This window comes from Hoplias malabaricus, chromosome Y (genome assembly GCF_029633855.1).
Source record: "Hoplias malabaricus isolate fHopMal1 chromosome Y, fHopMal1.hap1, whole genome shotgun sequence".
NCBI classification, from domain to species: Eukaryota; Metazoa; Chordata; class Actinopteri; order Characiformes; family Erythrinidae; genus Hoplias; species Hoplias malabaricus.
The window spans coordinates 37319259-37333613 of record NC_089820.1 but is presented as its reverse complement, the minus strand read 5'-3'; the positions used below and the strand labels follow the sequence as shown (position 1 = coordinate 37333613).

Below are 14355 nucleotides of genomic sequence, written 5' to 3'. Positions count from 1 at the left end.
CACTGTGGCTCCTGTTGCACTTGCTAATTCCAAATACACTCATTCATGGGGTCTTACAACTGATACTTGGTGACTGGGGTTGTGTGCCAAATTTATTACTACTTAATGCTTAATTAAATATGCTGTTTTATTTTATTTCACCACAAGCAATATAGATTTAATAATCAATAATTTGTTACTTACTTCCACTTATGGAAGACTGAGTAAAGGACAGAAGCAGTAAATAAAAAATAAAATATAATTAACATACCTCAGTATGCCATAGGAAAAACAAACTGTTTTTAATTAACTTGCAATTACAGAAGTCATACACAAGAGTGCACCAGAGAGACTTCAAATGCAGTAGAGAGGAGGCATCCTAAATTGACTTCAGTTGCATTAGCACAAGTCAGACACAATGGCTCAGTGCTGACACCTATTTACTTAACTCCTCCCCTAGAGTGGGGTCACTGGTTTAGCTTCACGGGAACCATTTCAGTTCAGACACTGACAGAGAAACACACACCACTGCAAGACTTAAAGGGAAGGAACCTTTTGACTCCTGTTTTGGGCCTTTAATGGTGGGCAGTCTCTCACTTTAGAAGAAGTTCACTATTAATACTGTTTTACAAATTCAAGGCACAGGATTCTGCGTGCAATTTTTCACAAGCCGGGATTTGCGGTCTCATTTTTGTATCAAGGGTTGAATCAACACTGCTCACAAACTAGTCCTGCATTTACACATGTCTTTTAACAAGCCGTATTTCAGAGATACAAAATTTCAAAAGCTGGGTTTCGCAGACTTTTGGGAGGAATGTTGTATGTTTTTCATGTATGCGATTAACAGTGACGCAGTGCAGCTGATAAAACCACAGTATTACTTCAACATTAGGTGCATGGCAGCAGCCTAAAAATTTAACAAATAAAAAGCATGTTCACACTAACCATAAAATCAAAACATCAAGTAGGCCTTCATGTTGAGCGACATTACATATAATATAGCAGAATTAGCTAGAATTTATAATTATTAATGAATTATTATACTCATTGATCCTCTGAAGGTTCTTGGTTCTGGGTAAAGTAATAATTCTGTGCCAGAAATGTGCACACACAAATAAATAACCAAGGACTGGTTTTATCGTGGAACATGGTTTTTAAAGGTAATATCAAATAATGAATATTAATTACACATGAAACCGATTACAGCAGTTATTTTATATGAATATATACAAATTTTTGGGTTGGGGTTAGGCCAGTCTAGTTCTTCCACACCAAACTCGCTCATTCATGTCTTTAAGTATTCATTTCAATGGAAGGTGAATTATCAGAGTTCAAATGAGGCTTGATGGTGTTAGTACTGTATAGTATATTATTTTTTCAGCTCTCTATTAAAGCTTCTACCACGACCCTGGAAAAGCAGAAAAGAAGATGTATGTATGTATGTATGTATTAAAGCTTCTGTGTCCGATGCTATACCTCTCCTTGAATTTTTATCACAGCAAATTAAGTGAGGCTAATCTTTAAAAAATCATCAAAATTTCAATAAGATTTTACAGTAAATGATCACTGGATTAGGAAAATCTACCTTGTATCTAATTTAATTTTCCAGCACTACTCACCATAGAAGAGCACTTTGTAACCCTAGATTACACTCAAGTTGTTCAAACTTCTACAGATTGTACTCAACCTGTTCTCTGCATACTTTATCCCTATTTTATTTTTTAATATTTTATCCCTGTACAGTGCAGGTGTGCACTGGAACGAGTGGATCAGACACAGCAGTGCTCCACTCTGTTAGACACGCCTACTTCATTGGTCCACCTTGTAGATGTAAAATCAGAGACAGTAGCTCATCTGTTACACAGTGGTTGTGGTCTTCTAGTCCTTTATCAGTTGACACAGGATGCAGTTGGTTGGTTTTTGGTTGGTGGTGTTGACACTGAGGCCTTTAAAAACTCTTAACTCCCAAAACTACAAAGGAGTACTTTTATTTTAACCTCTTTTTTGTCATGATTAAATTTTTTAACTCATATATACTAGGCAGGGCAAGGCAAGTTTGTTTATAGAGCACCTTTCATACAGAAGCAATCAAAGTGTTTTACAGAAAAAAAAAAACAGTTAAATTAAAAGCCAGAATAAAATAATAAAAGTCAAATAAAAAAAACTACATAAAAAAGAGTAAAATGATTAAATTATTAAAAATGAATAAAACAATTTAAAATGATACAATAAAAGAAAAGAAATAAAATGCTGTTACAGAAATAAAAGTGCAGAATATTTTAAACTGAGCTGTAAGCCTGCTCAAACAGGAATGTTTTAAGTCTAGATTTAAGTATCTAAAGTCAGGACTCTTCTAATATTCTCAGTCAGCTGGTTCCATTTAAAAGCGGCATAGTAGCTAAACGCTGCCTCTCCATGTTTAGTTTTGATCTGAGGCAGGACTAACTGACTAGTTCCTAAAGATCTGAGAGCTCTGCTCGGCTCATATCTCTGTAGCAGATCTGATAAATACGCTGGTCCTACCCCAATTAGACATTTATAGACCAGTAATAACACCTTATGGTCTATTCTGTAACAGACTGGTATCCAGTGTAAGGATTTTAGGATGGGGGAGGGTGGGTGGGTGTGATCTCTTCTTTTGCTCCTAGTGAGAATCCTGGCAGCTGTGTTTTGAATCAGCTGAAGCTGTTTAAAGGTCTTTTTTGGAAGCCCAGTTAAGAGACCATTACAGTAACCAACCCGCTAGAAATAAAGGCATAGATAAGGTTCTCCAGGTCTGGTTTCGTCAGAAATTCTCTAATCTTACTGATGTTCTTAAGATGGTAAAATGCAGATCTAGTAACTGCTTTAATATGACTACTGAAACTGAGATCTGAGTCCATTAATACACAAAGTTTGCGAACCAGTTCTTTAGATTTGAGGGTTTTCGAGTCCCGATACGTAGCCAATCATTGTCACTCATTGCTGTTCTCAAATAGTATTATCTCAGTTCTGTCTTTATTCAGCTGCAGAAAGTTGTGTCCCATCCAGTTTGTGATGTGTTCAAGGCATTGGCTTAATGAGTCAACTGGACCAGAGTCGTTTGGGGACAGGGCCATGTAAATCTGAGTATCATCTGCATAGCTGTGATAGCACAGCCCATAGTCTTGTAGAATCTGGCCAAGAGGAAGCATATATAAATTAAATAAAAGTGGACCAAAAATAGAGCCCTGGGGGATACCACAGGTCACTGGCGTGTTCTCTGAAATATTATTTTCTATTTCTACAAAGTAGTTCCTGCCTTCCAGGTAAGAAACAAACCACTTCAGGACTGTTCCTGAGAGTCCAACCCAGTTTGCGAATCTATCTATAAGAAACTTATGGTCAATGGTATCAAAGGCAGCACTAAGGTCAAGAAGTAATAGAAGAGATACCTTTCCAGCCTCTGTATTTAAGCGAATGTCATTAATTACCTTGATTAGAGCAGTCTCAGTGCTGTGATTAGATTGTACCCGGACTGGAATTTGTCTAGGCTACTATTTATGGACAAGAAACTAGTGATTTGCCTGAAAACTATTCAATGATTTTGCCAATGAACGGTAAATTAGAAATTGGTCTGTAGTTACTAATCTGAGATTATTTTAAATTTTTCTTTTTTAAAAGAGGCTTTACAACTGCAGTTTTTAGTGAGCTCAGAAAGATCCCCGACATGAGTGAGGTGTTTACAATGTGGAGTATGTCTGGTGCTAAAGTGTGAAACACACACTTTGAAAATTTGGTTGGTAGTGTGTCAAGACTGCAAGTGGATGGTCTGATATGACTAACTGTGTCAATTAAAATTTCACTGTTTACAGTACTGAACTCTGACATTTTAGCTAAGGAGCCTTTATGAGATGATGGAGAGGGTACAGACTCATTGTAGGATATAGATGTACTAATTGCTTGTCTGATATTCTTGATTTTAGTGTTAAAAAATAATGCAAACTCATTACATCTTTCAGTTGTTAATAATTCAGGTGCCATTTTTTGTGGGTGAGTAAGTCTGTTGACCATGGTGTAGAGGATTTTGCTGTTGTTAATGTTATTGTTGATGATGCTAGAGAAGTAGGATTTTCGTGTTTTGCATATTATCGTGTTGTATTCACGTAGCCTATCTTTGTAGATTTCTTTGTGAATATGAAGACTTGTTTTACGCCATCTGTGTTCTGCCTTGCGGCATTCCCTCTTTTGGATTTGAACAACCGAACCATTTCTCAAAGGTGCTTTCTGTTTGCAAGACAACGCCTTCACTTTAGCTGGCGCAATCTCATTCATAACACTGACAATTTTTTAAAACTATTCAACAGATCATCCACAGAATTGGATCATTCACATGGTGTAGTGCACATTTTACTCATGAAAAGTGTAGCTGTGCAGTCCTTTTTATAATCCTTTTCTTGACACAAACTCTTCTGTCTCTGATGACTGGTGAGGCCCACATATCAAATAACACAGTAGTGATCAGACAACATGACATCCTTCACAGTCACTGATATGCTGAGACTCTTTGAGATAACAATATCCAGCGTGTGACCATGACAATGTATAATCCCTGTAACATGTTGTGAAAGACCAAAAGAGGCCAATGTGGCATGTAGATCTTGGGATTCAGTCCTTGGGATTGTTGATATGTATGTTAAAGTCACCAGCAATAACAAAATGGTCAAAGTCAGTAGAAATAAAAATACAGCATCTCTGTAAATCCATCAATAAAATTAGCACTGTACTTCTGTTTTGTCCCTTTCAGAACTGCACAGAGGTACTCAAATGTTGTGAAGTCAACAAATGATAACTGCTTGCACTGAAAAGAAACATGGAATAAAGCAGCTAGACCTCCACCTCTTCTACTGGCACAAGATACATTTTAAAAATGAAAATCTGGAGGAGCCGACTCCATTAAAACAGTTGCAGCACTACATTCATTTAGCCAAGTCTCAGTTAAAAGTATAAAATCAAGCCCATGTGCTGTAGTAATATTATTAATTAAGTGTGATTTGTTTGTGAGAGATCTGATATTTAGAAGAGCTAACTTAATAATTTGTGCACTTTGCCACAGACTCTCTGTCTTACATTTTATATGCTGTAGATTGGCTACATTCACAATATCTGACCTGAACTCCCTGTTCTTTCTCTCTCTGATAAGTACTGGGAAAGATTACAGGCACCAAAGGTCCAAGCTTATTTTGTAAACATGTACTGCTGACATCATCACTGCAGCAGCCAGGACCTGAAAAACATCACTTTTCCTTGCTCTTATCAGCTGACGAAGCTGTGTGGAGCTCCTGCTGGTGATGGGGCCATGAACGAAGCTGCCTTTCTGAGGGTCGAGGAGCTTGTCTCTTCCGTTGAGGTGCTCTAGGTGGTGATGGAGCGTGAATTTTCTTAGGGGACAATCTGGGGGACTGCAGTGGGGAAGTGGCAGTAGATGAGGGTGTAGTAGAAGCTAGGGTGGTTCTTCTTTGCACCTGAGGGCTGGCTGACAGGGAAAGTGACAAGCTTGTCCCAGCCAATACCAGCTTCTCTATGGCTGCTGGGAGGTTCAGGTGGGGTGATGTGGGAGAGGAAATAGAGGACATGGAAGATTCCTCTTGGGGTTTTGGTGTCTCTGGCAGCTGATAGAATTGGTCATTGCCACTCATGTCCAGTGTCTGCTGCTCCCTCAGGTTGTCCTCAGTGGGGGGAGGACATAGTGTCATCAGCTTGTACAGCATAGTTTCTAGATGTTGGTGTTGATGTGCCACCACCAAGAGAATAGATTACACACTGAGAAAATGAGATTGTCTGTCAGAAGTTTAACACCCCTCTTGTTTTTGTGCAGTCCATCGCTCCTAAAAAGTTCTCTCATCCCAAAAAACAAGTTAAAGTTGTCAATGAAGTTCAGTCCATGAACTTCATTGACAGCTGTTCTGTAGCCAGGTGTTTAATCCCAGTAACCTTCAGAACATATTGGTGCCTCCTGCAGGTAGAGGTCCACTGATGAAAAATTGAAAGTTGAACTTACTGAGTGTGTTAAGGGGGTCATTAAAGTCTCTTTTTAAAACTTCAGACTCCTGCTTGACAGTGTAATTTTTTCCAACATGTAAATAATCCACTTCACAGTCGTGTACTCAGCCAGTACAGCTGGAAGCTTTGCATTAAGTTCAGGGACTGTGATGTTTGGCTCACATCTCACTATGAGTTTTGGGTTTGTTACCCCATTAACAGTGTCATCTCCAAAGATCAAAGTATCTGCTGTAGGTTTGTTAGGGTTTTGTGACCGGCTGACACTTCTGGCACCTTCTGCATTGTGTTCATTGCGTTTGTGATTCTTATGAAGGGCATGTAGTGGTTCAAATCTGTTTTTCAGCTGAAGTGAGTAAGACCGATATTCTGGTCTGATTCTGTGCTGTGACCTCTCAGCAGCAGTGTGAGGTTTAGCAGCTGAATTTCCTGGACCAGCTGTGGTACCAGGAGTAGAAGAAAAGACTACAGAGCTATACAAAGCACGGTACTCACGGCAGTGTTGTCATCCACACGATCCTCTGGTCTGGATCTATGTCCCTCCACTGTCCGCTGCTCTGTTAAGTCTTCAGCCCGCTGTCTGCTGCCCGTACTCCCACTCACTGTTACTCCTCACACAGCTCCGAAATGCCAGTCCTTAAACTCTGATAGCAGGTTCCAAAAATCCCTTTCCAAAGCAGACATTCTCTATAGAAGTCCATAACAATACTTACAGCACGTGTTGAAAAAAATGATAAGGCATTTCACAAGTTTCTTCTACTGTAGCCTGTTGAAACTGTCCTGGTTGTTGGAACAGTCCTGTTTCCTAGAGAAATCGCACTACTTTAAAAAGTATCAAAACCAGAAAATATCCAGTTTTGTCTTCATAGTGCTGCTGACTTGTTATATTTAAAGCTCAGACACTCTATCACAGAAAAACAACTAGGTTTTGAGAAAATAAAAGGAAAGAAATAGAAGATAGCAGAGCTAATCAGCAAAGCGTCTGAACGGCAAGGAAGCAGGTAGTGGTACAACTAACATAACATGGAATTATCTTACATTATTGTACATTCAGGGCAGCACGATGGTGCAGCAGGTAGTGTCACAGTCACATACCTCCAAGGACCTGGAGGTTGTGGGTTCAAGTCCCACTCTGGGTGACTGTGAGGAGTGTAGTGTGTTCTCCCCGTGTCCGCGTGTGTTACCTCTGGGTGCTTCGGTTTCCTCCCATTGTCCAAAAACACATGTTGGTAGGTGAATTGGCTACTCAAAAAAGTGTCCATAGATGTGCGTGAATGCGTGAGTGTGTGTCGCCCTGTTAAGAACTGGCACCCCCTCCACAGTGTGTTCCCACTTTGCGCCCTGTGATTCCAGGAAGGCTCCAGAAGGTCCCAATGCGACCCTGAATTGGAAAAGCGATTAAGGATAATGAATGAATATTGTACATTCATACATTTATTTTACATTGAAATATATATTATTAAAAGCTTCAGTCTTAAGATGGAACTGTGTGTTTTTATTGGTCAATTCATCACGAAATTTCCACATAATCTTAAGAACAGCTTAGTCCAAATTATAGAGTAAACTAAAAATGGATAAAAATATATATACATGTTTTTCTTTGAACAGCAATGATATATTGAATAGATACACATTATACCTGTATTCTCTCATGTCTCTCTTTCAGCACATGTGTTGGTGCTGTGTGGAACTGCATGGAGCAGAGTTGTCCAGGTCACTCACTTTCTATTTCTATATAATTCTAATAAATTAACATGGGATAAATTACTGTATTTAATATTCTACAAAATTACATTTAAATATATAATATACACTCAAAATGTTTATAATGGGTTGGACATCAAATTAATTTAAATGGCTTATTCTGTATTATGTTATTGTGAAATATCAAAAATGTACATTTCTTATGACTGACATTCCTTCTCTTCCTGTTCTGTTTTGTTTTGTTCTTTGGTTTGTTTTATTCTTTTTGTATTTCTCCCTGCTTTGCCTATCTTGTCTTCTGCCTGTTACTTGTTTGCTTTTTCCATGTGCTTGTCTCCTTGTGTCTGCCCTAGCCCTGCCCTGTCTTCATGATACTGCTCCAGGCATCTCTTTTTGTCAATGTTTGTCAGTTATCATTTGTATTGTCTTTGTTGTATATTTATCTTAATTTTCTAGATTTCAAGATTTTCTAAATTTCTGTTTTCTTTTTTAAACTCTCTGTTCGTTTTGATGATCTTAAGTTGGATTTTGCCATTTGTTTTATTTTAACAATTCCCATACTGTGTCTGTGTCACTCACTACTTTTATTCATTTAGCTTTTCTTCTGTGTTGATTACTGTCCAGTTATTCTGTCTTGTTGCCCTACCCATCGATATGTGCTACAGCTCTGTACATGCTCAGACACCCATTGTTGAATGTCTCTGTGTGTTGATCATAATAGATCTGTTTTAACTTGGCTGAATTATACAATCTTAACTTACTGTTATTATTTAACTGTTATATTATGTTAAATGTTATGTTATATGAACTGTTCCATAACTGTACCTGCATTAACAAAATATACAAATATATTAATTTTATCACTGTAATTACCCTATCTTTACCCTCATATAGGGATTTAGGCTGTACACATATGCTGCTTATTTCTGTGTTGGAAGCATTTTCTAAAATGGTACTTTTAGCCTAGAAAACTATTCTATTTAACTGTTTTATTTATCTGGCTTAAACACTGGCTTTGTTTTAATCGGGTCATTATACCTTTCTGCCACTTCCCTGGTCTCGGCTGTATTTTTTGTAGGTATTCCTGTTGGTGTCTGGTCTCAGCTTAGCTGTCCTTATTCCAGGTTTCTTTCTGTGTGCCCAGGTTGAGTCTGTCTCTGTTTAGCTGTTGGTTAATTATCTATGGGACTGTTTATTATTCGTTTTAACAATCTTCTGTTCTACTTTATTAGATTTTGTTTTCTAGTCTAAATTTTTTTAAATTTGTTCTCTCCCTTTGTTGGTTATATTCATTCATTGTCTGAAACCGCTTATCCAGTTCAGGGTCTCGGTGGGTCCGGAGCCTACCTGGAATCACTGGGCACAAGGCAGGAATGTTGGTTATATTATTTTTTGTTATCCACTTTCTGCTTATGTCTTCTGTCTGTTTCCTTTCAGTTTTATTTTTGTTCATAAAATAAGCATTGTCATATATACATCTGCTTCTTTACACCACATTTTTTTTTTCTGTTGCAGTAGACAATTCATGCTTGTAAAAGTAGAAACTAGAAAAAAGTGTACAACATGACTGATAAGAATTTTCTTTGTTTTGGATAATGTAGGGGAGTGCTCAGTTACGGGAGATATGTACTTCCAGTCATTTGATGGTCGCGTTTACACATTCCCAGCCACATGTCAGTATGTTTTAGCCAAGAGCCAAAACTCTGGCGGGTTCCTTGTGATGATCCAGAATGCTCCGTGTGGCCATGTAAGTCTCTTAACATTTTTATATTATTTATCAAAGTATCATCACACCACATCACACATGTATTCAGTATGCATATATTTAAACATTAACCCTATATTCAACTGAATATTACTATTTAATATATTTCAGTATAATGAATCTCTAATAGTTGTAAGTAAAAAGGGTTTAGGCAGGACACAAGGAGAGTATGTTCTCAGAGAATTCCCAAAATCCTTGCTAAGTTAATCAGCACTGAATGAGCACACATGTAGTTCATAGTTTGTGAAAAGAGAACAGATAGAAAACTGGAGAAAAAACAGAATGGAAAACAAGAGAAAGCCAGCAAATAAACTAAAAGTTAAAGTTTCTATCAAAAAAAAAAAAAAGAAAATGAAAAATTACATTTCTTTGGTTGCTTCCAGGAATGGAAATATAATTTGTTTCAGTAGGCCATTTTTGGGTCATTGTTGGTCTTTTTTCTCCAACCACAGTGTTTTTCCACAAATTTCTGTTCCTCCCCATGGTATACCTGTAAAATTCTTTAAACAAACACTCTGCCTTTGTGTTTTATTTAAGGACATGTATAACATAACAACAAAAAAATGCTTAAGCAATGCACAGCTTTAATAAATCTTCACCACCACCTCCCAGTGTGGTAACAATAATTGCCTGTTCAAATTAAGTTAAATGAGAGCAATTTGCAGTTAGATTCTGAAATCTGTTCTTAATTAATTACTTTGTGTTCTCCAGTGCAGTGTTTCAGGGGAGATTTATGAAAGTCTAGGACTATACATGAATAGGCTGAAACAATAAAAACCTTCTCTTTTTCAAAGCCTTCTTTTCATAACTGGTTGATGATGGTAAAACTCAGCATGGAGACCTCGACATGGTATCCTGTGTCACCTGTTTAGAATTTGAACAAGCATTTCAGCTTATCTGTGTTTCAAAATGACAGAACCAAAGACTTTATAGAGAGACATTGAGAAGCATTTCAGTAAAGTGCTTGGTTTGAGATGTGTGGGCAGACTGCACCAGTAGTGTCTGTAGTGCTCATGAATGAAACAATTCATACTCAGGCAGGGTTATCTCCATGTGAACAGTACACTCATGCACGCAGATTTCCTCACAGACTGTACATGCCTAAACGATTTTCTACAGAATTTTCTCAAGTTGAAACATTTATGCAATATTTTAGTCAATTTGTTTCACTTTTAACTTGCTTTACTCTCAGAATAAAAGGTGCTGAATTGAGGTGACACTGCTCATGTAATTTGGGGTATTTTTAAAAGTACTGTTTGTATCTTTGATGATACATTCACACTGTTTTTACCTCTGGTGAACAAAGAACATGTACCGCACTGTTTATGAAAGTGTGCAAATGCCCTGTACATCTGTGTTTGTCTATGTGTGCACCTTTTTAGAATCTAGATGGAGCTTGTATACAGTCAGTGAACATATTACTGAATGAGGATCCTCGCACTGAAGTCACACTCAGCAACAGTGGAGAGGTATACATAGCCAGCCAGTTCCGTGCCTCTCTACCATATTCTGATGGTAATGTGCTGTTTTTCCTACTGTGATTAAAAACTTTGTCTAAGTAGATCAGTGTTACAAATTCTGTGTTTCTATACTGAATCACCTGGCTGTGTTCTTGCCTTTATGCATGCATACAGATGTGTTTCAGATCCAAGAGCTTTCATCCATGTTCATTCAAGTGAAGACAGTGCATGGTTTACTGCTGCTGTACAACTGGAAAGAATTCCGGCTGTATCTGCAGCTTGGGGAGTTGTGGAAAAATGACACAGTGGGTCTCTGTGGTACCTTCAACGGCAATATACAGGATGATTTTCTGTGAGTAACCTATCACATTTTGATTTCCTGTTGCAAGAGGGCACTTGATGCTTGATCTCCCACTTTGAGTTGCATGTGTGGATGGACTTAGGGCTGGGCAATATATCAATATATTAAAATATATTGAGATAGAACAGAGCGGGATATGGAGTGAGGCTATATCTCTTATATCGATATTTTAAGTTTTTAAAGTCTAAATCTTGTACAGGGCCATTCTGTTCTCTGCTCAACTCATCTGCTTCACTCTCTCTGTGAAAGGGGTGAATAAACCCCTCTCACTGGCTCACAGCCCCATGAGCCTGGACATATGCTTATGAGAGACGAGACACTATTTACACACACGCATTTCATATATAAAAATCACTTTGTTTAATAATATCTGGGTAAGTGCCTGCTAAAACTCACATTGTTCCTCACGGGGCGCGTTGGTCTCGTGGTCGCTTCAGTTTTCGCCATGTTATATGAATCGGTGTTTTTATTAACATCGGGTATCCTTTCAGCTTGTGGCCATTTGTTTTCATAATGCCGTTTTCTGTATGGTGATAGGTGGACGTGTGGCTAGTGTGGTACCCACTACCACACGCTCCATTTAAACGATGGTCATGTTTTAAAATACCGCTGTTAAAACTTGCACCCACACTGATGCCGGCGTTTCCCACTTCCACATCCATTATTAGGGACCGGGTTGGAACACGCGCGCTGCTCTTAACCCTCTGAGGTCGGTTAAGAGATAAAATTGAAATTCCACATAAACACGTATATAACCCTGCGAGATTTTATCCTAAAAAAATACAACATACCTCGGAAACCTTGAAGGGTCTACTTTCCAACTATATATAGGATGAAACGATATATATATTTATATTCTTGTGAGAGAAGCGTAAACAACAACCGGCACTTTTTTGAGGCACAAGCTTTTTTGTTCCGCCCATAGACGCGTTCTGCCATTCATATGTTGACACTATGGTAATTCGGCAGCTGCTAGTGGAGGATCATTGGCTGATAATTTGCATGAAAACGCCCATTCGCTTCTTACAAACACAGAGCACATGTCGCGGAATTATTTTCGTGGAGCTTCGTCGTGTCGCACTCACGGAAGCTGCAGAGGAGAGCTTTGTTCTGGAAAATGAAGAGTATTTCAGCTAATCTGACGAAAGCGGGGAGGACAGTGACGAAGAAAGATTTATTTTGAGATGCGGATTGATCCGAAGGAGGATTTTTGTGATAGGTAAGTGAAATATTTCCTTTCAAATGAAACAAACCCACGCTTCGCGCTTACTGTGTAAACTCCGCGAATTCCGGGTAAATTAACATAAAGAATAAATTAAATAAGTATTACTTTGTATATGAAAGCATAAATGAATGTAAAAAAAACAAACAAACTGCTGTTGTGTAAACGGGACATTCAAGTGTAGCCTGTTGCTAATCTGAGTGTGCATGCTGAGAGTGCTAAATGGCTGTATATGTTTAGCCTAGTGTGGTAATGTCATGTGTAAATGGCCTGTGTGAATGTGATAGTCATCCTATGTATGCCTTGTTATGCTATGTACTGCTATACATAGGTCATATGTAAGTACTGTATTTGAAATACAAGTAATTATTAGTTGTAGTGACTGTTGGCATGTATAGATATTCTTTGTAACTGCTCAGAAGCTCACATTTCTTATTATTTTTCTTTCAGAAATGTGGAAAATACTCCACCTCCAAGCAAAGACAACGGCGTCAACCAAGTCTGCAACCACCAACGTGTAAACACATGGTCCTTCCACATCTGCTCTGTAAGTTTAGCATTTTGCATTACACAACTCAGCACAAAACTTTGAAGTGGTACAGAAAACTGTTTCTTCACTTCTTGGACATTGCTGCTACCAATGCCTACATTCTACAACATAAGTCAACAACTTATGCAACAGGACAGCCTGACCCACAAGGCCTTGTTGAACAGCTGTGTGGTATGCAAAAACCCCATGGAAATGTGAATAGTGTGATGTCTACCTTTGCATGCAGCCAGACAGAAACTGTTTTAGAGACTGGCATCTTTTGTTGAACTGACTCAAACATATATACACACACAAGGATATACAGTATGACTATCTTTAGTATGTTATCACTATCTTTACATGTGAACACATTTTCCATTTATTTTAATTCATGCCAGTTATTTATTTTTTTATTTTTATTGCTTGTTTAGTTCTCTTTTTTTTAAATAAACTGTGATAAACTCTGCCTCTGGTCTCTTCTCTTTTGACAGCTGTGGCAGTGACAGCTAATGGGCCATTCATTAGGCAGTGGGGTGGGGACCTCGCACCTTGGTTTTTCGCACCTATCTTCATACATATGCAATGTAGGAGCCAGTGACTGAGAAAAACAGAGTGTCACCTCACATTTGTTATGTCCTAAGTATAAAATTACATACAATTTATGAAAAGTAGAATCAGCAGTGTGTTGCCAAGACCCGTGTTCACAAAGTTTTGACCTCAAAGGTCCCGGTGAGAAATGTTTAGAATGTGTTTATTCACAGTATATCAGCACTTCTGAAAACAGGTTTTTGGAAAGTCTAAGTTTAGAGTAAATTTAATCAAAATATAGATGTATGACACTCTTACTGATTCAACATTTTTGTTGCAGAGATAGTTCTGAAAAATGCATGTGTAACACTTTGAGAAAAAATTATTTCAGATGCGTACAATTTGTAAAACAATCAAGGCATGTCAGACTACACCAGAGTGTCAGAAAACCCCTCAGACTCCAGGGGGTTAATGGCCCTTTATTGGAGGTTCTGGGGTGGAAGATGTCGGTTTTAGAAGGAGGGGTGTAATTTATCTCTAACATGACGGTGGTATTTACATTGTGCATGTTTTAATTTCTCAGTTCAATAATATGAATAATGTGTTGTTTTTGGGTGCTTGGTGTTATTTTAAAGTGATAAAAAGTGATTGTTGTTTCTTTAGGAACTGCATGCTCCTGGCTTACCATATTCTTCATGGATGGTATATCCCAGGTAGGGTTAATGAGGGGAAGGTATTTAAGCATGGGGTGTGAGGAGGAAAGGAGAGTTGGAGTGGGCCAGCTTGAGG

General features: G+C 38.2%; 1 protein-coding gene across 1 annotated transcript in view; it reads left to right on the top strand.

Annotated features, from left to right (window-relative positions):
• LOC136679069 (otogelin-like) overlaps positions 1-14355 on the top strand; it is a 509929-nt gene that overhangs the window by 72487 nt on the left and 423087 nt on the right. Inside the window, exons 14-17 of the mRNA XM_066657350.1 lie at positions 7664-7710; positions 9303-9448; positions 10849-10981; positions 11101-11278. Coding sequence (XP_066513447.1) covers positions 7664-7710; positions 9303-9448; positions 10849-10981; positions 11101-11278 — 504 coding nt within the window. The remainder of the gene's footprint in view (positions 1-7663; positions 7711-9302; positions 9449-10848; positions 10982-11100; positions 11279-14355) is intronic.